This window comes from Calonectris borealis, chromosome 1, assembly GCF_964195595.1.
Source record: "Calonectris borealis chromosome 1, bCalBor7.hap1.2, whole genome shotgun sequence".
Taxonomy (NCBI): domain Eukaryota; kingdom Metazoa; phylum Chordata; class Aves; order Procellariiformes; family Procellariidae; genus Calonectris; species Calonectris borealis.
Genome location: NC_134312.1, coordinates 85,089,825 through 85,113,692, shown reverse-complemented (window position 1 = coordinate 85,113,692; position 23,868 = coordinate 85,089,825). Strand labels below are relative to the sequence as shown.

The 23,868-nt window shown below is 43.7% G+C and overlaps 1 protein-coding gene across 2 annotated transcripts; it reads left to right on the top strand.

Moving 5' to 3' along the window:
- Positions 1-3,031: 3,031 nt before the first annotated feature.
- Positions 3,032-11,513, top strand: FOXM1 (forkhead box M1). Of its 2 annotated transcripts, none has more exons than XM_075163887.1 (8): positions 3,032-3,615; positions 4,712-4,860; positions 5,080-5,307; positions 5,730-5,858; positions 6,445-6,489; positions 7,437-7,512; positions 7,957-8,138; positions 9,299-11,513. In XM_075163887.1, exons 1-8 carry the CDS (start codon positions 3,075-3,077, stop codon positions 10,349-10,351), a joined length of 2,403 nt encoding a protein of 800 aa, XP_075019988.1. In that variant the 5' UTR covers positions 3,032-3,074; the 3' UTR covers positions 10,352-11,513. The 2 variants fall into 2 exon arrangements, with proteins under 2 accessions (XP_075019988.1, XP_075019978.1); XM_075163877.1 differs by having other exon boundaries at positions 7,434-7,512; positions 9,299-10,432.
- Positions 11,514-23,868: the final 12,355 nt, after the last annotated feature.

Below are 23,868 nucleotides of genomic sequence, written 5' to 3'. Positions count from 1 at the left end.
GTACAGTGTACACATCTCTATGCAGACTTTTTCCTACCAGTAGTTTTTGAACCTTCTGTCGAATTTCAGGTAGATTTAGAAATGCACAGCAGAATAGATAAATGCTGCAAAGCATTCACAAAAACTGATAGCCAAATACATTGGGGGAGACAGAGACACAAACAAAACAAGGTCCCAACTGCAAAAGAAGTTCTGAACTGGCCTTTGGGCAAGACTCAACATTGCTGGAAAAATCAGTTTCTTATGAAAATACGTATTTTAAATATACAAGACAGGCAAACTCAGATATGCATTTTTCTTCATAAAAATATTATAGAAGTAATTTGGAAGACATCCATCTATGATAAGGCCTGACTAAAATACTGAAATACTGAACCAACTATATTTAGAATAGACTTGGTCACTGAAGTTTTAAGGAAATTCAAACTGCTGGGACAGAAGAAAAAGAAAATTGAAATGGGAGTAGTTGACCTATTGAATCAGCTATGTCATCAGCTGTCAAAAAAATTCAAAGAAAGTTTCTTCACATTAGCTCAATATCTAGTCTAGTCACAGACAAAGAATGGTTTAGGAATTTAAAGTCAGAAAAACTTGTTTTCTTTTTTCAATTCAATCTGTAAAACTGCTTTGTAACACCAAGATATATTGTAGGGCCAAGATAACCAGAAGTCTTTCCATTTCTAGTTGCTAACTACCTATACTTTTTAATTTCAGGAATTTTTAAGTTTTGAAATACAGAACATACTTGATGTTTCCCTCCTGTAGATATCTTGCATTATTTTTTTTTACCTAGTGAATAAGTTGTAATTGAAATGACATTGAATTTAATTTTCCATTCAAAACCAGATTAGCATAGAAGAGGAATTTTAAAGAGAACATTTTCTGAGAAATGCATTCTCTTTACCAAATGCGTAAGACTGCAACAGCCTGACTGCTTACCAAACGCGCAGCCTCCTCAGGGAGTCCTGCGAGCCCCCCTAGCCAGACACAGCCGTAACACCCGTTAAACGCTGGAACTCCGGTGGCTCTTCACGAGGGATCACCCGAGGCCAGCGGCCGGCGCCCGGCCACACGGCAGGGCTCCCAGCCCGAGGCGGCGCGGCTGGGGGAACCTCCCAGGGCTGCCCCTGCCGGGGTTGGGGCGGCTTTCCCGGGACAGGGCCCGCGCCCCAAGCGCCAGCTGAGCGAACACCCCGAGGAGGGCCGGGACCGGCGCAGACCCACCTGCACCCAAGCGGCCCCACCCCCGCGCGAGCTACCGGCACATCCGTATCCCCCGCCGCCGCAGCCGATTGGCCCGATCCGCTCCGCCCCCTGCTACATCTCATTGGTCCAGACCGGCACGTGATGCTAACGAGCCGCCGGGCGCCAAATTCAAACCGGGAAACGATCTCTGCCGCGAGCGGCGGTGGAGGCCGGAAGCGCTGGAGTTGCCGCCTCCCTCCGTACCCCCTGCCTGACCGGGGAGGTGGTGAGTCGCGACTTGCGCCCGGCACCCGCCCCCGCCGCACCTTCCGCTCCCCGGTGTCTCCCCGCGGGGCCGGAGGCAAGGGCCGGCAACCCTGTGAGAGCCTCGCTAAGAGCGTAGGGCGGCTGGGAGAGGGAAGCGTCTAGGCCTGGGCTGGGACGGAGGGGCCCTGGGGAAGCAGACGGACTTACCGGCGAGCGTGGCAGGGCTGGGGTTGGAGCGGGTGAGGAAGGAGCTAGGAGCCCTTTAGCGTTCCCCGCCTTACCAGCCCCGGGTTGCGTACACAGGGTTGCTCCTGGGCCTATACTGGTGGAAGCAGCTCGAGGCCTTCTTAGGAAGCGGCTCGCTCCTGTGGGGAATGCAACCTTTTGGGGGCTGGCTAAAGGTTACTCTTGTGTCGTTGTCTTACGGGGATCTCTCTTTAAGGAAGCGGAGCAGATCGCAAAGGGCCATGTGTGTGCCTGGGTGCTACAACCCGTGCGTAATGCTGAACATTTCTATTGGTGGTGTCCGGCTGCTGGGCAGCACCTGACGGCAGGGCTGTCCCCTCCCTGCATGTAGGGCATCAACTCTGTTTTTTATCTGCCGGACTCTTTCTAGTTTGTATCTATGCAGCTGATTTCTACTGAGAATTTTCTTGTTTACTCGCTGGCCCAGTCAAATCTACCAGTGCAAAAGGCTTCTTTTTTTGTTATTTGTTTCTATTCTGCCTGCCATCCCTAATGATAAACAATACGTACAATTTGTGTTTTCTTTTTCTGGTATAGTTTGCTGCAAGAGATGGTCTCCACCTAATTCTTGAATGGCGTGATATTTATAAGTGGCGTTCTCAGAAGGGACACACTGCATCTTACCCTGAAAGCAGAATCTCTGAATTTTATCTCCTCTGCTTTATAATCTAAATTGTCTGTTGCCCAAAAGTTTGACATTTAAATTGTATGCTGCCCAATGATGAATTTGTCTGGTTCTTGACAAATCTACAGAAGGAATGACTAAAACATTTACCTTACATTTATTTTAAAGCACCTAACTTCTGCTGCATTTACTGTATGCCTTTGTAGTGTTCAGGACAATCTCTGCTTCCTAGATCTTAAACCATCTGTTAAATTCCCTTTTCTCTCAGGTTGTGTGATCTGCTGGTTTCGGCAATGAGATCTAAGAATCAGGACTGCTATATCTATGTTCTAGCTTCTCTCCCCTCCAGCCTGCTGGCTGATGCTGGTCAAATCACTTTACAGCTAAGTCTTAGTCTCCCTTTCTGTAAAGCACATGTACATACTTTCCTCGTTATTATGTCCTCTGTGGCTCCCAACTTGGATACCTACTCTGCAAATATCTCTCCTGATTACACAAGGTGTGGATGAAGGACGTACAGTACTATTTTCCAACAGCCTCGTCAACCTTATTAAATGCTTTCATTTTTTATTTTCCTTCCTTGTTTCTAGCTTTGTAGCAATTGCTGAGAATGTGTGCTCTGTGAGATCCCCGTGGTGGTTTCCTGCACCTTTCCTAGCTGTTCCTGCCCTCTGCACTCTTATGTTGTATCTTTTGTTTTGCAGGATTTGTTCTTGTCCCTTTCAATGGAGAGTGACTGTATAGATCAATAATGAGGACCAGCCCTCGCAGGCCCTTAATTCTCAAAAGACGGAAACTGACCCTCCCACAGAAGGATGCATTCACTACTTCAACAAGAGATGAGAACAGTGGTCAGGATGAAAAGACTCCTAAGCAGGAGCACAGCCAACACAACAGCCAACCAAGAGACAAAATGGACTGCGGCCTACAAAAATTCCCAGCAGGAATAAAGATAATTGACCATCCTACCATGCCCAACACACAAGTGGTGGCCATCCCTACAAACGCTGATATCCAGAGCATCATAGAGGCACTGACAGCAAAAGGAAAAGAATGTGGCAACAATGGGCCCAACAAGTTCATTCTCATTAGCAGTGGGGGCACGTCCCGTTCAGCAGGTCCAACGCCATCGCAGCATGTCCCGTCAGAGAAGAAACCCAGTGCAGCAACCAAGCCTGCAGATGGTAAAGAAAGAGACAAGAATGTTACACAGACATCTGGTCTTGCAGGAGGGACAATGCTCTGGCATTCAGGAATTGATTCTGTGGTTGGACAGGAACAGGAGAGCAACAGTATGTAATCTTTACCGGTTTGTGTTTTTTTTTCTGTCCTGACAGATAGACAAAGAGATGTGAAGTGGGCCAATGAGTGTAGTGCTTGGATCTCAGTATGCAGTAATGAAAACTATTTTGTTAATTACAAAATAGCTATGGATTTGATTCTAACAATCTACATAGCTATGCATATGTACTGAAATCTGAAGGATCTTAGTGAATTTTTGGTGCAAGATGTGTCATATAAAGGTGTATAGCAAAAAATTTTAGTGCTGGGGAAAAAAGAAGGGCTGTCTTGGGGAAATCAAGTCTAGAAGAACAAAAGACTAAGTTTCATTTATCAAAAGGGTTATGACTGAATTCAAGACTAACATAGAGTACCCTAGTCAGTGACAAAACGTATGGGCCTAGAGCTTTGAGAAAGAGATGATTCCCATCCTTTAATAACTAAATGGCAAATCTGTTTCCTCTTTGGCTGTCTCATGAAGCTGCTGAATAAATGTTAGAAGTGGGATGGATTTTACTGTGAAGCACTGCTCAGATCAAATTTGTATTTGCAACTTAAAATAGCTATGTAGCTTTTGGGCTACAATAAATCTTATCCCATAGTATAGTACTGTCTGACAGGCACGCATGGGCAGCTGCAATAGCTGCATTGCTGCAACTAACCTCACCAGAAATAACAAAACTATGTTAGTTTTCATTGCTGCAATTTAAAAACATGGAGACATCTGAGCTTCTGACTTTGGTCTTGTGCTAGTATCTTGGTCTTGTGTCTTTCAGTTGGAGTTTGTCACCACCTTCCTTGGCCTCTGCTTACTAGATTCATCCTTTAGCTAAAAATACTTGAATTCTTGAAATACTGCATCAACATTGTCCTGTTTTGGTTTTTAAGGCTGCAGCTTTTTTCAGAAATTGGGCAGATTCACATAAAATCAGGAATTCAAGATTGAATTCCTTCCACGAGAAACGTTAGCATTGCAATACCATCTTGTCCCTATCTTGAGACAGGGATGTGTGAAGTGTGACTAGTGCCTTCCTTTTGGCACTTGAGATGAAGGGAGAACAGGGTTACTTGTGAGTAAGCAGAGCTATGGGCTTGTTATCCCAACAGGCAGTGGCGAGACAATGAGCTCTGTGTTGGACAATAGTCTCACTAACATCCAGTGGCTGGGGAAGATGAGATCTGATGGGCTGAGTCCCTGTTCTGTGAAGCAAGACACGGAGAAGGAGAACGAGATGCCTCTGCGGGAAAGAATCAAGGTAAGCAGAAGACGACAACAGGGAGCGCGCTAAAACTTTTGATAGGGAAGTAATCCATGTGGATCAGAAGACTTGCAAGAACTAGGCATCACTGTCTCTAAGTAACCCAAGTTTGGCCTTTACTGATTTGAACAGCAAAACCTGGAGGATCCAGGGATGTTCCATGGCCCTTCTTGTCAACTTTGTGAGCACTCATGTATCATTCCTTCTGTCTCTCAGACTGAAGAAGATTCTGCTGCTGCTGCTATTCCTACCGCTGCTGCCTCCTCTTCCTCCTCCTCTTCATCGCAGGATTCAGTATCAGAACGACCTCCTTACTCCTACATGGCCATGATCCAGTTTGCCATCAACAGCACTGAAAAGAAGCGTATGACTCTGAAGGACATCTATACCTGGATTGAGGATCATTTCCCGTATTTTAAACATGTGGCTAAGCCAGGTTGGAAGGTAACAAGTAGGCCCTCAAGTTGCTGTGGACCACAGGGTGATGATATCGTAAGCCTTCTGCATGAAGGTGAAAAGTTGTTCCCCAGCCTGCAGAACAAGATGGAAAATAATTTCAACACCCCACCCCAAATACCCTCTCATTCCAGATGTTCCCTGTTCCACTTCTTGTATCCCTTTTCTTATTCCACTTAGGCAAGATGATGGGATGTTTGATTACTGGAGTAAGAATAGGGATCTCAAGAGTAAATAGAATAAGAGACTGATAACGGGGTTGGCTGGGTATGCAGTGAATATGAAGGTCCATGTTGTCTACACTTTGGAATGTAACCCCTCTGCCAGGGCAGTCATGTCTCAGGTAGGCCCTGCTGTGCTGGTAACAAAACTACTGCTTTTCAACCTCCCCCTCACTCCTTTCTCCCCAGAACTCCATCCGGCACAACCTGTCCCTTCATGATATGTTTGTCCGCGAGACATCTGCTAATGGTAAAATCTCATTCTGGACTATTCACCCTGATGCAAACCGTTGCCTGACATTGGACCAGGTATTTAAGGTGAGTGCCTCATGCAAAGAAAATGGGACAGGCTATCCAGTTCCTAAATGCCACACTAGCCAAATTCAGCTTATTTTAACAGGAAAGTTAAGCTGCTTTGACATCAGCCTTTTTGTAGAAGCTGGATTCACTTCCCTTCACAAATAGACAAGCTCTGTATTTGAAAGAAAAGGTGCTGTGGCTGTGCACATGAACTGGATCTTCTGTGGGATGTGTTTATTCTTCAGGTGGTGTGCCAAATGTAATAGTGAGCTTGTTCAACCTCTTTCCATAGGCCTGATTCAAATTCTTAATGAGAAGCTTTCCACTGAAGTCAACCAGGATTTCCTATGCTGTTTGATTAGACAGTCATAGGATGGAATTGCCCTATCCCAGCTAGGTATTTTAGGAAGTACCATTTTGTGGGAGAAAGAGAGCTTGTGAGTCTGGTATAAGTGTGTTTAGACCCTTCTGTATTTTCTGCAGTGGGTGGGTAGATTGACTCTTGTTTGCTCAGATTATACAAGGTTAAAATGTCCCGCTTGTTCCCCCTTTGGTTGATAACTTCATCTTATTTTTCTCCCTCTCAATGCTTTGCTGCCACCAGCCGCTGGACTTGGGGTCACCAACATCGCCTGAGCACTCTGAATCAGTAAGACTTACCCTCTGGCTCGGGGCTTGGGCTTCCATTCTCCTCTTGCCAGTCACTGAAGGAAAGGACAAGAGGCTCGGGGAGGGAGACTGGGTCACTGCTGCACCTAGTCATACAGCTCCATGCACACCCTTTTTGGGGAAAGAAGTCGAGCCAAAGGTTGATTGCCTTCAAATGATATGCTCTCTCTACAGCTGGTGGAACTGTACAGCTTTGAGCAACTAGAAGTCTACTGCTGAAGTAGGCTGCAGTGGGCACCAGCAGGCTTAAGAGACAGATTTTTGTAAATCCTCATCTCCGTGGCAGCAGTCCCAATCTGTTGTGGGGCTCAGATCCAGAGAGAATGGGATCTCTCTGTGCTCCTTTTTCACTTTGAAACCCAGCTGCATTGTGATTCTTATAAGGATGAAACTGTTTGTTGTCTCTCTTGCGTTCAGCAGTTTTAACAATGACAGATTTGCCAGCAGCCAGTCAAACACTTTTTTTGTCACGGCTATAGCCCTGGCCTTCTTTCCATTTGCTTAGACTTCTGATTCCTCTGTTGCCTCTGCTATTCCGCTTGAACATCTATCTGCTCTGTGGTTTGTATAGAGATCCAATATACAATAAAGCTATCCTATTCACCTTTCCTCAGGCACTGAGGACACTGAAACCAGGTCACTTCTACACTAAAGTCCACAGCCGGAACAGCTCTGTCATGCCATCTCTTTTTCTGCACAGCTTTTGGTTGGCAGCTGGCTTTGAGATGGCATGGCTGCAAAACAGCAAGTGGCACAGGGATAGAGCCGGCATGAGTGCTGGGTGCTAACAGCTGTTATCTCTGGATTAGCATAGCACAAGCTTCTGGATTTGCAGTTCTGAATGAGGCAGCAGAATAAAGATGGATTCTTCTCTTTAAATCTCTTTCTTTTCTCCTTCTCTTTCTTATTACACAATGACTGCAGCAGCAAAAGCGACATCTTCCTGATCCCCAGAAGAACATGGGAAGCAACAGCAGCAACAAAACTGAACCCCAGAATGCACGTGAGTGTCTGTATCAGCCTAGGCCAAAGAGAATCTGTCCCATAAATCTGGGGCACTATCCCAGATTCCCTTAGGAATAAAAATGGAAATGGTTATCCAGGTTTGCCAGCTTTTAGGCTTCCTACTATCAGATTTGGAGCTGAAGGCAGTGTCTGAGAGAGGATGTGATGTGAGAGATGGAGGGGATTGGGTACTCAAATGGAGTGAGAGCAGAGCTTGCCCCAGCTTGAGGGCTAGGATCTGTATGAAGGACTATTTTCTTGTTTATCAGGCCTTCTGGCTTGGGATTTGGATCCTCAAAATCAGCAGAGAAGGCAGGTGAGCCTATCTGTGATTGGATGTTTATTTTGGGGTGTTTAGAAGGACTTCCTGTTAGGTGCCTGGGTTTCAAGAGGTAGTAGAGGAAGGGCAAGAGGCTAGCAAGTCCATTCTTTTCCCTTCCAGGCCGAAAGATGAAGCCTTTGCTTCCTCGCATCAACTCCTACCTGGTTCCGATCCAGTTTCCTTTGAGTCAGCCTCTTGTCTTGCAGCCTTCTATGAAGGTTCCTCTATCCATGGCACAGGGAGCATCCCTCAACAGCTCAGAGACTTTCCGGAGCAATAAGCGTGTGCGCATTGCTCCAAAGGTTGGTTTCTTGTTTCTTGTTTTCTGAGGGTTTTTTTTTGGTTGGTTCTTTTGTGGGGGGTTAGTTTGTGGAGTTTTTTCTGTTTGTTTGTTGGTTTGGTTTTGTTTTTTTTTTTTTTCCTATAGTTCTTGCCTTCTGTGGACACTGTTCTTCCTATGGTTCCTTAGTGCATCTTTACTAGGTGCTCTGAAACTCTAAGCTCATATTCAGGAACTAGCCAGTGCCAATCCTTGCTGTCCTTTTCTGTGTCTAGGGTGACTGTTACCTGCTAGTTGACTTGCTATAAGGATGTGACTATAATTCACTAGAGGAGGGTGCTCTGTGGATTGGTCAAGACAATTTTTCTTTTCTGCCTGGATGTGAAGAAATCAGAAAGGGAGAAATGGCTTTGTTCTGCCTCTAAAACATTTAGATTTTTGATAGCTCTGAAGAGACACGTAACATAGGGAACATCTTCTGAAAAAGCGTTTATTTGCAGTTAGTTTCTTCCCAGAGGTTTTCAGTACCTGCTGTTTGCTAATTCTGTGGAGTTCCCAGTTATTCTGGGCTCAAGCAAAACAGCTATTAAACAGGTCTTTCTCTTAGCATCTCACTGACTGCTCTGGGATGCTTAGACATTGTAAAGCTTTAACTTCTTCCATCCTGTCTAACCATAATTCTATTTTCCTTTGTGACCCTGCTGCTTTATGTTCTTTCCTGCTATGATTTATCATTCTCCTGTGCTCTTTTTCTTTTGATAACCTCATTTTTTTTCTTTTCTTTTTCCTTGGTTTCTGGGAAAGCTGTCCTCATTCGTTTTGTTATTTCACATGTAGATAGTGTAAGGAAGAATCAAAGGGGTTACACTTTTCCAGAAATATTCAGCTCTCCTTCTGCCTGTACTCCTAGAAGTTTCTCATAGCAGAAGTGCTCTGAAGGGCATGACTTCCAGTCACTTAGCTAAAATCCTTCCCATGTGATCTGTAGGCTTCTCTGTATCAACTTCACACAGAGATCAATCTCTACCTGTTGTTATAGTTACTGCTTTCTGAAGATCCTCCTCTTACCTGTTCTGCTGCCCTTAAGTGCCAGTCTTTCTTTTCTTCCTTCCACTACCATTTGGATTTTGGGTGGGTTAGATCCTTGCTTACTGACTGCGTATCACTTGTGTTTCTTTGTAGATGTCACTCTCTACAGAAGAGTCATCCTCTTTACCAATGGCTGCTGTCAAGGAGGAGAGTCAATGCGATGAAGGTTTATTTTCCCCAACGCATTCCCTAAAGGAGAGCAACTCCCAGCCTGGTGAGGAATCAGCTTCTTTCCCTGAGAGCGTCTCTATAAAGGAGGAAGAAGGCTCTCAACTGGATGACTGGCTGTCCCCATTTGCCTCAACCCTAACAGTAAAAGAAGAGCCAGGCTTGTTCCTCCCAGTCTCATCCACAAAGGACAAGAAACAATTCACCATACTGAAGTCACCATCTAAGGGTGTTTCTGACACACTAGTTATAAAGAGGCGGGAAAGGCGTGAAATGGGCAGATCCAGAAGGAAACAACGCCTAGCACTGCCTTGCTCAGAAGAGCCTGTCCTTGTTTTGCCAGAAAGCAATGGCTTTGACCCTTTCCGGTTAGGGGCAGACCCCCCCTTCCTGCAGGAAAGCCAGCCTCTTGAGAACGTATCACAGCTCAGCTGCTCGCAGGGGGAAGAGGGGCCCTTTAAAACACCAGTCAAGGAGATGTTCAGCAAATTGCCAGTTTCTTCCACTCCCAGCAAAGTCTCAGCAACTGCTACCCCCCCACTAGGAGTCCTTGACCCCTGGAAGTCTGTATCCTTAGCCAAGGGAAGTCACGAGCTAGACTTCAGTCCAGTGAGAACCCTTCAGTTGCCATTCACACCCCTCCAGGAGAACCAGGACTTGCTGGGTTTTAACAGCACACCTCTTAAAAATCCCCTCTTTGAGTCCCCTCGGGAACTGCTCAATACAGAATCCAGTGACATGGTTCATGCCCCCCTCACAAGCTCTCCAGCTTTTATTCATGAGTCTACTAAGCAATCATCTGTTGAACTGCCAGCCTCTGGCTTTACTGAAAACCGGTCACTCATGGAGGGCCTGATCCTGGACACCATGAATGACAGTCTGAGTAAAATCCTTCTAGATATCAGCTTTCCCGGTCTTGAGGATGAAAACTTAGGCACGGACATTAGTTGGTCTCAGCTTATACCCGAATTGAAGTAAACTGGCCTGAGGGCTGAATTTGGCCTGTTCTTGATATTACAGAAAGCACTCTACTCTTCTGAGATCTGTTCATGTAGTCTAAGAAGACTGTCTGCTTTTGACTAATTCCCACATCCATGGGAACAGAGGGCATTATTGACTCCTGCTAAGCTGGGAGACAGGCCCATTGGCTGCTATGACCTCCCTTTATAAGCTGCAATAGACTATTTATGTATGTGGAACAAGATAGAACCTCTCTAACCTTGTGCTAGAGATGAGAGTCCCTGGAGAGAGGTTATCAAGAGAACATCTAGGTGGGCCCGAATGGCATTTGCCACTCAAGGTATCAGGAGGAAATGGATGTGCTCCTCAGTTATGTACAAGAGGAAAGAGCCTGGGAACCTCCTCCTAGCTCTGTCTTTACTTCCCTTTACTTTGTTCTCATATTACTTAGTATCTTCTGTGTAGTTTTAACGGCTGTAAATACTGTACATTCCTTAAATTAGCCCTTAATTATAATAATAATTTTATTCTTGTAGTGTTATGGGAATATTTGGGCTGTTAAAGGGTTTGACTTAGAGTGTTGTCCATAGGTTCCACATCTCCTGTATTCTTCTACCCTAGATGAGAGCCCAAAATTTTTTTTTTTTTTTCTTTCTCTTCTATGACTTAAGAAACACATTGGTCTAGGCTATTCTGAAGGTTGCTGGGGCAAAAAGATCTGAAAAATCATCTATATGTGACTCAAGTCAAACTGAAACAGGTTATCTGGATTGCAGCATAAAATCTTAGTTTGGCTTCCTTTTCCCAGGCTGGAATGGAGAAGAACTTGGATCAAGCTGTATAGCTCTTCTGGCTCCAGAGTCTTATTGTTATGTACCTAGAGGACTAGGTAGAGTCACTGTTGCAGTAAGATGGACTTCTATTGAATGGTTAAAGCTGCCCTCGTGGCAATCGTCAGTTGAAAATGTAAAAAAGAACCTATAAAGCGAATGTTGATATTTCCACTGAAAAGTGACCTCTGGAAGCACAAGGTATGTTTCTCTTGGTACAATAGGACAACTCATCCCAATTCTCTAGAACTCATGTCAAAAGAGGAAACAGCCATGGAAAAGACCTGATCCTTCTGCTTACAGACAAATGATGGCTCATGTATCTACATACTCAATAAAGCTTCTGTGGGAACAGAGCCAAGTATTGTCTTTACTGCTTTCACTCTTAGCAGTGTGCTCAGGGTGGACCACAGCATGAACAACTGATTTTTGCTTGTCTAACGCGTGTGTTTTCTGTGATCACTGAGTAAGTGATCATTAGGACATTTCCAGTATTCCTCAGGCCATGTTGGCCGTACCACATTAGATTTGGTTGCTCAACCCCTTGCTTCATATAATATAGTTTTTCCTGCTGTTCATGGGTAAATCCTGACTTTACAAGTCAGAAACACACTAACTTAGTCTAAAACATCACAACACCACCAGCAGACTAGTTTCTGTATTTTGTAAATGCAAAACAAGTCTTTCTCAAAAATCTGTATTTCTGCCTTCCCCTATAAACACAAAACCAGATTTAGATGTGTGTGGTTTTCAGAATTGCAGTTCTCTCGTGTACTTGTTAGAGGTTATTTGCCCTCAGAAGATGTTTCAAGCACTTTGTGTTGATGATGATTATTATTTCAGTTTTTCTGGGGAGGAATATTGGACTCCCTGATCTGCATTTCTGTGTGCCTAGCACAAATGAGTGCTCAGCTTGAGGTCAACAGTGAAAAATGTTTTCTAGGCTGCATGTGAATTTCAGACCAAAAGATTTTTGTCAGCGATTAGAAGTTGAAGTTCCATCACTTCTGATTGAGTCTCAGGGTTTCCTTGCCTCTAAACAGGAAATAAGAAAGGACTTCAGAAAGCTTTAAGACTAAGAACTGTTGGGTGCCAGCAGCCTCTTAAGTGTGTTTTGTTTAGGATTGATTTGCCAATGCTGCCTGAGAGGGCAGGAGTCGATTCCTTCTTCTCTGCAAATGTCCTCTAGTAAGGAGTTCATGTCCTCCAGCCTGGATTGAAAGCATTCTCTGATCAGGATATCATAACAGACTGCTGTGAAAACTGATCAATGCTACACGGCACATCTGTCTTTGGGGAGGAGAGCTGAGGGGAAAACCATAAACCTAGGTCTAGGCCCAGGGGGAAGAAGAGATGCAGACAGAAGGCAAGATTGTGGTCATAAGGCTGCAGAAGAGGCCCACTTTGTGGTTTGTGGCATGCTTTCTGCTAGTACATGTTCCACAGCTGTCAACACTCTACTCGGGTTTCTCCAGACATCCTATTTCCCTTTCACCTCACTTCTTGCTCCTGAGATGATGCATGCACACAACTGACATCCGAGAGCCCGCTGACTTAGGATCATGTCTCCAGCAAATTATGAAATGCTCTTGTCCTTGGGATGATGGGATGGTGTCAATTCCAGGCGGATTGACAGCCTGAGGTGCTTTGATGGCCACCTCACATTGTATTTTGAACATAGTAGTGCCAAAGACTAGTTTCCCCTCCTGCTAAGTATTCCAATGGGAACCCCGCTAGAGGGCAGTTATATCAAAAAAGGTGGGGAGAACAACAGAAAAAATCCCATTAAACAGTCCTACCTACTGCTCCCACAGCAGATTTCCCAGTGTTTTGCCCAATCTAATTCAAAGCCCCACTTGCTGAGGATTTCATCACAACCCTCAGGAAGACTACTTTATTTCTCTCCATCAGTAAGTGATATTCTGCCTGATATTCTGCCTTGATCCTTTCCTTAATTTCATCCTGTTACACTAACCACTGTAAAGTTGTACAAAAAGCTATAAAGCCATCACACCAGTGTCTAGGTGACTGCAGCCAGCTTGCTGAAAATTGTAAGTCTTGGCTTCTCCTGTTCTTTCCCTGCTGGTATTTACATGTCACTATGGGAATGAATTGTTGCAGCACATAAACCACTAAGAAGAGAAGTTGTTCAAGTGTGGAAGTCACTTTAGCAGTAAGAAGTTTCACATCTCTGTTGTCATAAAGGGAAAAGGACACTTGCTCTTAATATCCCAGGCCTAGCCCACAGAAGATCTCAAGATTAAATGGGATCGCGTGTTGGAAGGCAGATAAGCATGGCATGAGGCAGAGAAGGGGGAGCTGCGCTTCTAATCGCTCAGCAAAGCAGCTGTTTGGAGGATGTCAGATTAAATTGGCAGAGTTTGTTGCTGGAGGTCATTGCTTAGGTATCCTATATTTGAGCAACTGGCCTGTTCAAGGGTGCCGTTGCTCAGGAGTGAAGTGACAGACAAGTAAGCCAGCTGGAACTCAAGCACTTTGTACTTTTAGGCAAGTGCTAGAGGCATGTGCAGCGAGGTCATGGTGGGACAGAAAGTCGTCCCCCGCAGCTCTTGGCACAGACAGAACAGGTAACACAGCAGCAGCATCCAAGAATAAAGATTATTGATAACCTCCCCCAGAAAACATGCTCTTGTTATGCCTCTGCTTTAAAACAGTACAGCTCTTGGGCAACACTACAACAGCAGCAGTATTTCCATAGGAAAAAGCAATGTTTTTTTGCCAGTGTCTCCCTCTGCAACCCTTTTCAGTGAATAACTGCATGTTTTGAAATCAGAGTTTCTCTGGAAATTGTACAGGACCATCTACCTTCTTTTCCTGCTTGTGCAGGGCTTACAACCAGCCCCAACCAAAAGAATTCCGATGTCCTCCCTGCAGTAGCTCTACCACATACCTCCATCCTTACTGCTGATCTGGGGTGCTCATCTGAAGCTTTAGTCTGGCTTGGGAATAAGATGGGACATATCAAGTCACACTTGCTCAGCAAGTTACAGCAATGAAGCAGTTTGACAGTGTTGTCAAAAAGAGAGTCTCTCAAAAGAGGTCCATGGCTGCCACATGACAGTAATAGCAGGAGGGAAAAAGAAGTATTTTGTAAGGAAGAATGGGGAACATGGTTAAGGCTTTGTGAATAAAGATCTTTCTTCAGGCATCTGGGATAGGGGTGTCAGGGCAGTGTCAAGTTGGCAATTCACAGGAAACAGGAAGTCTGTGTAGCGTAGGGAGTTGTAACTGGGCAAAGAATTGAAGAGTTGTATGTTTGAGAGCAGAGCAACGAAGTAGGCTCAGAGCAGAGATGTATACAGTGGGAGAAAAGAGGCCAGAAGGCAGGTATCACCTGTCCCTCTGCAGGCTCAGTATTTGGGGAATACTATAGAGGTGTGGTCTTGTAAGATGGTGGATGCCTCTGTCCATCCTCCTTCAGTAAGAGCAGAGCTATACTTCTTGTCTTCTCATGAACCTGTTGTGGCTCAGGAGCAGGTAGGCACAGTTCTTCACACCCTTTGTGTAGCACTCCCAGGTCTTCTCTGAGTAATGTGCAGGAGCATCCCAAGACTGTCGCTGAGTTCTGAAAACAGAGCAGGCTGTTTAACACCTTCTAGCCAGTGGAAGAAAACATTAATTTAAGATATAATTTTCAAAGGATCTGGGACACACAAATCTACAGGGAGCCAGCAAGTGCTGCGGATGCTCCGCCCCTCTGAAAATTCTGCTCTGTGCCTGGCAAGAAATGTGACAGATGCAAAGGGGAAGGTAATTCCCCTTCACTGGTTGAGTGGGGTTGCCCCTACTCCATTTTGTCAGCTGAAAATGACTGGATGCCCTCTGACACGAGGTGAGTAAAGATGATTGCCACCTTTTTGCTTTTGCAACTTGGCTGGTGGAGGAAGGACTTGAGCCCGTTCCCATATGGAAGAAAGAGACCCTGTTTTACAACCCAGCAATCTTTTTGTGAGGGTGTCAGGCCTTCATTTCTACCAGAGGGCAGTCTAGCTCTAAAAAAAGGTGGTAATTTCTTTTTTAGTAAAATACCTGACCTCCTCTTTAAAATGCATTATGGATTCAGAGAGCAAAATGACAGGCTTGAAAAATGTGAGCTTGTTCCTGAACAGAAATGGCCTTTTTCCCCGCTCCCCTTTTTCCAGCAGAGGTGAGCTACAACTGGATAAAAAGATATTCAGGGTATAACAAAGTATTAGCTGCCTGAGATTAAGAAGAAAGTGTCCTGCTTCACTAGTCATCTCAGACTGGTTTCTTGCTTTGACACAAGCAGAGTTTTAGAACGTGAAGGCCATGAATCTGAATTGCTGATGCAGCTCAAATGACACATTCGTCCTTGAGTTTCAGTTACAACTTTTCTTGGAAAAATAAAGATGATAAATACCCTGTTACAGAGTTTACCGATACAGGCAAAAGATTATGCAAAGCAGATTGTATTCCACACCTCAAAATCTGTGGGAAGTAATTATATAGAGCACACTGGTAAACTGTTTGCACTGGAGTTATATCATCAGAATGATTTATCCTCCACGTTTGCTTCCTTTTTTTACCTTACTTAAAAGCAGGAACATTAATGACATTATTTAAGAAAGTCAAGCAAAACAGTCTGCACAAATGATTATTAAACTACAGTCAGACATGGATAGCTTATGTTCCCTGCTGTTGGTCTCTATTACCTTCTCATGGGCAGATCGGAGGTTGCTGCCAATAGGGCCAATATTTAGTAATGTAACTTGTAGAAGGTAAGTTTTGTCATACTCATCTGCGGTTACAAATAAGAGACCGGCTCATCAGAATGAAGACTGTTTGGAAAAAGGATAGACCAATTTGCCAACAGGACAAAAAACCCTTCATCTTCGCTGGACATCAGAAGAATCTCTTAATATTGCTGATACTTTCTATAGAATACTTCTTTTTTTCACTGCCAATATGGTATCTCCTCTTGGTGTACTGTATTCTTTCACACTTTATGTATTTTTGTGTAAATTTTAATAAAGGCGAAGTTTTGAATGATATCATTACACAACAGGCCACAACATCGCTTCTCAACTCTATGCTTTTCTCATGGAGTAACATGTTTCGATACTTACATTTTTTTATTCTGAATTCTGAGATTACATGTATGTCTATACACAAAGTTAATTTGGGTCGTGGAACAGTATGAAATTCCAACTGCAATTTCTATTCTGGATAATGCATGTATATTGTTAAGCCCTGAAACTCTCAACTTAGGAGTAGTTATATGACTCTTGCAGTATAATCTGTCCTGAATTATCAACATGCATTTTTCACTTTAAGCTTCACTTTAGAAAAGCTTTTGTTTGGGGCAGTTAAAGTTTTTTCTGCTTAGCTGTTGTTACACACAGAGAGGTAACTAGAGGAGGAATTGCTTTGGGCACTGTCAAGTCAACAGTACATGAAACTTGAATAATAATATTTGTTGTCAAGAACTCCATCATCCTCTTAGGGCTACTTCTTGTAGGCTGGAAGTGCCCATACGTAACCTGTGCTACTGCTGTCTCTCCATTTAGACATTCTCAGTTCTCTCTCTTTCTCAGGTTCCCCATGACCACACCCTATTTCATCTTTCTTCCATATGCAGTGTCTGTCTTCTCCTTTACTTCTCCCTCTCTTGACAGGGGACATGTTACAGGTTAGGACTCAGATGCTGGGAAAAACCGTGGTGCTCCATGTGTCAGGCCGTCAGTAGTCCTGCCAGGCCTCTGAACAGGACTTTCATGTTTGCAGAGTTCTGTCGGAAATAGTCTCCCAGGAGGGCAGGTGTCTCTACATTTCCCTCCACAACGCCAAGTCTTTACGTGCAGACCAGGATGATCCCCAGCCTTCAAACCCCTACCCCACCCGCTAGGTAATTTTGGTGCAGATACGCTTGCTCTTTGTAGACCTTTACCCACTCCCTCTCAGCCCTTCCTCTCATTTTCTACACGTCTTAATCACTCTCTTTTTCTGCTTCAAAGGCCACTTGGGATCCTTGTAATTCCTTTATGAATTCAAATCACAATGTAGCCTTAAAATTTTGGACAGTTAACCGTGTTTGATGTATTTAGCATCCAATGATAGGAGGGGGAGAAAGGTCAGGAATGCAGCAGAACGGACATCGTAAAGCGCATAACTTGCAAATTGTGGGATCACTGAAGATGCTTTCAGCATCAATATGCTTTTCCAAGTATTTGCAAATAATGGTATCAATGCCACAAAATGGTCTGATCTCAGGAGCTCCACCCTGTAGCTAATTAGTACTTGATAGTTTGCAGTCTGCTATGCATGCCCATGGGACTGGCATACTACAATGATAAGAGCTGTTTTGCCATTTCCCATAGCTGAATCTCAGTTTTGATTTGTTTGTTGTTTTTGTTAAAAAACATTGCTGGAGTCAGAAGATCATGAGATAATCTCAGTTGTTATTCAAATCATGGCAAGGCCTAGCCATCAAGAATGGAACCCAGTATTTATAATATAAAATAAAATTACATTGTTAAACCATCATTGGTGTCTATCAAATCCTTGGGGATTGTAACACATCTCTCTGTCTTCCTGTCACTGTATGTGCATTGTGTACACAAAGCTGCTTCTGTACTAGCAGTACTACTGTGCTGGCGATTCCATCATAAAATCCTGAATTGTTTGAGCCCAAAATATCTATACTGCATATCAGTCTCAGGTAGAGTTATTCTTGTTCTACTGGGGAGGGAAGGGGCAGGGAACATAAGGTTCAAACAGCCCAATTGCTTCTATAAATGACAGCGCAAGAATGTTTTGCTCAGGTTAAAAAAAACATTTTATAGCAAACCTTTTGCTGAAAAGACCTAGGGCCTCCCTACTGTGGAGGGAGTTTGTCAGGGTGTCCTTCTTGGCTTTGATGTATCCCTTTTTATGAGCTGAATGAAAATTTCCCAATTTTTGGCTGAAATAAACATTCTTTAAAAAAATCTATTTCACATCCTTAGCAGAGACATAGTTGGCAACTAAAACTTGAAAAGAGATTTGTTCAGTACAGGGTGTGCTCCAGCATAGACTTGCTGGAGTGTATGGAAATTTTTTTCTGAACATGCTCTTCACAACTGCCAGCAGCTGAGCATGGGAACATGAGCTCTCTTGTGTCATAGGGACTTCTGCTAGGCTTCAGGGAGTGGGTGATAGAAAGGAAGACCTTGATGAGAAGAAGGTGACTCAAAGAGCCAAATGGAGACAGGGTTCAGAAGACACAGAAATCATTTAAGTTGGAAAAGACCTTTAAGGTCATCGAGTCCAACTGTAAATCTAACACTGCCAAGTCCACCACTAAACCATGTTGCTAAGTGTCACATCTATACATCTTTTAAATATGTCCAGGGCTGGTGACTCAACCACTTCCCTGGGCAGCCTGTTCCAATGCTTGACAACCCTTTCAGTGAAGAAATTTTTCCTAATATCCAACCTAAGCTCCCCTGACACAACTAGAGGCCATTTGAGAGAGGATAAAGAACAGAAGGTTGGATAAAGACCATCATAATCACAGATTCAACAGTCCTCAGGTTTAAGGCTGGGGCAAAATGATCAGCTACTGCAGAAAAGAGATGTGAAACACTGTTTTCAGGGTTTGGGTTTGACTGTTTTACAAGGGATGAGCCCACTGCCTTGCACCCACCAACAAGGAGAAACCACAATATGGAAAAGGTGCTGATTCACTAAGCTGAGTGACTAGACACCACTAAGGACTGAGGTGTTGTTCCTGAAGAACCATCCACAACAGGAGCATGTCTTTAAAGATTTAGCCAGCGAGCACTGAAGCTTGAATTGCTGTATTTCTAAATAAAAAGTCTGCCTGAACAAGAGAGCATAGGAGGGCTGCAACACCCTTTAGAGTGGCTGACTCCCCCCAGAACTGAGCCCTGAGTAGCCCTGCTACTGTAGCACTGCTCCAGTCAAGGTGCCCACAGAGGATCACATTGCAGCAACCAGAAACACGCTACAGGCAATGTTACAAATATACATGGCTTAGACTGTGTATACTGACAAATGTACCTGGTTAAAGTGATTGTAGTTAATTTCAGCAAGTTATAATGCTGACTGATGAAGAATTTGACGGATCTCCGTTGCTTTAGGATAGAAAGTAAGCCATTTACAAGCAAACATGACAGGAAACATCGCAGTACACCTAGCAAGTGCTGATAGGAAAGTTGTCTGCAGCATCTGTTGGAGGACTATAAAAGTAAAACCTGTCCCCAAAGGAAAGGAGATTGGCGTCAAGGACAGCTAATAGGGAGATTCTTTATCTTCCGAGGACTATATCTGGGCTTCATTTTGAGCAAGACAAGATCTGCTCTGATTCTGCAGCTAGCTGGGCACAGGCAAAAAGTGTATAGGTGGTTGTCTTATTTCTTTGCTTCTGTTGTTGTTGTTTTATATGAAAAAATAAAAAGTTTTGACAGAAGCCATAGACAGCCACTCAAAGCACCTTGCCAAAACTCTGTAAGTGCCTTTAGTAATAAGCCCACACATAGGCATAACAAATTAAGCTTTTTTGAGGCAACCCTGACAGCACTGGATTTTACTGTTTGAGTATTCAGCTTTGAGGACATCCTCTGAAAGCAGCCTTCGTGGTGTAAAATTTTCATTCTTATTATGACAGGATATAGAGGCTTAAAAAAAAGTGTTTGTGTTAGGGACAAGTGCATACTTAGCCTCAAGCTAAGTGGATAATGGAAATACTGTTCTCCCTATGGATAGGAAGTGGAGGGACAGTGAAATGAAAGCAATTACCCGGAGACACACACAGGAGACATCTTTGAGACTGCACACGTCCAAGTATTGTGCTATTGGCCTTAAACACACAACTATCCTTCATCTCAGACTCTTGCATATTGGTAAGCATATTCCTACCAGAAATTTTCTCTACTTTAAACATCTTCATGAGCACAGAGAAGCTCTAGCATGAGTAAAATAGTTGCCATTGCTATGTGCGTTAGCAATCTGTAATAAAAGTAGATATTCTTTCCCCTTGTGAAAACAAAGCCAAAATCATCTAGTGCAATTAATGCAGCCATGTAATGGAAGGGGGAATTTTGTACTGCCTGCTGCATGATCAGCAACTGTTCTGTGGCAATGCTAACTATTCTAACCAAACAGAAAAGGCCCCTTTGTATGCAGCTTAGCTCAAGCAGTGAAATCAATACAGACAGCACACAAATCATTACAAGCAATATTTATACAGCAGGGGGAATTCAAGTTGGACAACATTCTTCCAAGTTTGGAACAGTGTTTTCATAAATCTGGCTCCTATGGCAGATAACTACAGAGACTTGACCCTAAATTACCTAATTAAGCAAACTACTCTACTTTCTGACTGACCTTACTGGCAGGACACACTTTGCTGTCCAGCAGCTGAGCTAAAAAGTTATGTACATCTGAGATGACATTTATCTCAAGGAAACTTGCCAGACATATTCACAGATATAAATACTCTAACCTGTTACTTGTTATTTGAAGAATAGGAATATATTTTATTATCCAATTAGACAAACAGGAGGGAATTAAAAGCAGAGCAAGGTTTTTTTTCAAAGAATTTTTTTCAAAGATGGAAGGGGAGAGAGAAGCATGCATAGTTTGCCTGAGTAAGGTTTGTCCTCTCATCCCTCCTCTGCACCATCTGTGCATTCACAGACTGCGCACAGGCTGTGAGAATGCAAGAGGATGAGCAGAGTCGTCTCATAGTGATCCTGCACTGGGCCACCACAAGGAATCTCCTGGCCTTGACGTAGTTGCTACATGGAAGGGCACTTTTCCAGCCACTTGAAGCTTGCTCTACCAAACTGAGACAGTGCCTTGGAAACTGGTGTAATGTAGAAACAGCCTCTGGGCTGGTTACATTATGTGGGGGCTATTGTTGAGCTCTCTAACAGGCCAGCTTGACACAAAAGAAATGTAAAGCTCTTTATCTACAATCCACCCTCCCACCTGCACTATGTTGGCTCTACAAGAGGACAAAATAATAGTTTCCAAGTTGTTGAAAGAGAGAAAAGTTGAAAGCTGAAGAGAATTTTCTAAGAAGGGAACAAGTATTACAAGTTGCAAAAGTAGTAGGAGAATATTTTAGAGGAATGATTAGGTTAGGTAAAGCTTCCCAGAAGCGCGATACAAGGAAAATCTATGGTGAAAGAACCTCAGCTTGTGAATTTAAAGTCAAACCAGCGAAAGCCTTCAACAGAGCAGCTCCTCAAACAGCTGGGATATTCCCTAATACTCCTGGCAGAGGGAGGTAAAATCTTTACTTTGTCTCATATTCTTTAATCTGGGAGTTATTTCTTTCAGCAAAGGAGTCCATTCCTGCCCTTCACTACTTCAGGTACTGTTCATGAATTTCTTCAACAAAGGAATAGCTGGCTGGAATATTGACCCTCTCTTGTTTCTTGGCTAGGCAAACTGGCCACGGGGAAATGCTGCTTTTCAGTGCCTTTCCTCAGAAATGTGGGCAGTAGTTCTGAATTCAGCATTTCTCAGACGTGGAGGGGATCAACAAGCACGAACACAGATACAGTGCTGTGGCTTTGTGGTTAGAAGCTGGAATCTTTTGCCCCAGAGCTCTCAATGACCTAGAAGGACAAGCTGCTAGCAGGAGCAGGGAGAAAGGCTTTTATCTTCTGTGGAGGTAGAGTGGTTCTTACATTGTCTGAAGAGCGCTGTTACACATCCTGTAAGAATTTCTGTATGAAGGGTGGAGAATAGTGAGGTATAACGCGTTATGATTATTGTATGTGACTGGTCAAAGAAGGAAAATAATTTCTCAGTGTGTATGGGATTGTGTATGAATGTTTTTATCTAAATCAGTTTTACTTTGCTAACACAGGCTGTTGGTGAGTCATTACACTATTTTCCAGGGCCTACAAAAGATGACTGGGAAAGGCATAGCTTCTGGGAATGAACTTAAATTTGCTGCACTGTGGTCTGGCTCTCCATTAGAAAACCTTTAAGAGTGTCCATTCTGCAAAAAACTGAAAGCACCTAACCTACTTAGTAACTGGGCTCTGTTTAAGAACAGGATGGAAAAAGTAATAGCTGAATAGAAAAAATCAGTGACCTAGAACCCAGCATGCCTCTGAAGGGAGAAGATAATATCTTAGCTGACTCTACCTCCATCAAAACGTTAGGGGTTTTTTGCCAGATCTGGGAACTAACACATCACAGGATATAAAGTTAAGTGACCTGCTCTTCGGAGCAGAAGGGGTGAAAGAGGGGAGAAAGCTTTAAATAAGGTTTGAAGAAGTCTCCCCTTTGAGGAACTAGGAGAGAAATATTTTGTAAGTTAGGAGCCAGGATTAGCTGGCCAGACCCTAAAGCAGGACTACTCAAGCAATGGCTCCAGCACAGCTGCAACGCAAACCAATTTTGATAGGGCTTTGCCAAAGTGTGGGGCAAAAACAAATAATAAAGGGTGGCCAGCTGCAAGGAGGAACTGTGACTGGGAACTATGAGCTCTCTCTCGTCTTCATGCCCACATGCACATCCAAGGTGGGAGATGATCTCATCAGAAATTGTGTAACTCTGCCCATAGGTTTCAAGGCAGGGACTGTAGGGGATCTGGTCCCAAGATGTTCTGTTCTACTTTATAGTTTTAAGGTCTGTTCTGAGGCTTTAAGAAAATTGCTGCCAGCAGAAGCAGAGCTGCCTTATCAAGGTTGGCCTGCTGAGGTATTCATAGTCTGCAGGAGGAGAAACAGGGCCCTGTGTGAGAGTAGAGGTGCATGATTCAGTACTGGTTTATGGGGATGGTTAAAGGACTTGATAACAAGACTCAGAGGATGCTCAGTGAGGCCACAAGAGGTCAAAAATGTGTGTAAATCAGGAATCATGACAACCTAGAGGCAAGAAAACAGGACCACACAGCTTCCCTGGGAATATCCATTATTTAAACTCTCTTAATTCGGCTTGCAGAGAGACAAGGACAGTTGAAAACAGCTCTGCTGAGCTCTTGATGGGAGTCTGCCTGCATTATGATGTTGGAGTTTGGCCTTGTAGTGTAAAGCAGTTAGAATATATTTCTACTCCCATTCCTGCCAAACCTGGTTCTGCAGGTTGGTGCTGTGGGAACCATGAAACCTTGTGTAAAGCAGTTAGCATACTGAGAACAAAAAGGTTAACCTCTTCAAATTTTAGAACGACTCTAAAAATGACCAGCCTCCCTCCTCACATTTGAGGACCAAAGATCCCAAGAAAAATGCTAACACTGTGATGATTAGCAGCGAGTAAAAGGTAAACAACATGGTTTGCTTTGCACTGAGGCCAATTTTTTTGTCGTTTCTGCGACCACACTGAGGTCTCACAGTGGCTGACTGGACTCATCTTTGTACATGGACCATTGGATTTACTTCCTAACATTGCAAACTCATTGTTATATTTTTATATACAATCTAGAACACAGAAGTAATTGGTATCAGTAATGTTGGAATGTTACATACTACCCCAACAGAAAGCCTCCTTTTGCTGTAACTTTCAGAGTCCGTTGCTGCTACTCCTTCTATGTTGTACATGAAAGCTGTTTCACGCCCAGCTGACGTTCACAGAAAGGTAATGCTGTCCTCAGCTTCACAGCTGAGTAAAACTCAGTTTCCTCCTCTGTACATGACATCAGAACTGATGCTTACTGGGGCAGTGCATTCACCAGTGAAAAGGGATCAAAATAAAGCAGCT

Coding starts and splice junctions, on each gene's coding strand:
- FOXM1 (XM_075163877.1), top strand. CDS start 3,075: ATGAGGACCAGCCCTCGCAGGCCCTTAATTCTCAAAAGACGGAAACTG. Junction 5,308..5,729: donor TGGCTAAGCCAGGTTGGAAG/GTAACAAGTAGG, acceptor CTTTCTCCCCAG/AACTCCATCCGGCACAACCT. Junction 6,490..7,433: donor CGCCTGAGCACTCTGAATCA/GTAAGACTTACC, acceptor CAATGACTGCAG/CAGCAAAAGCGACATCTTCC.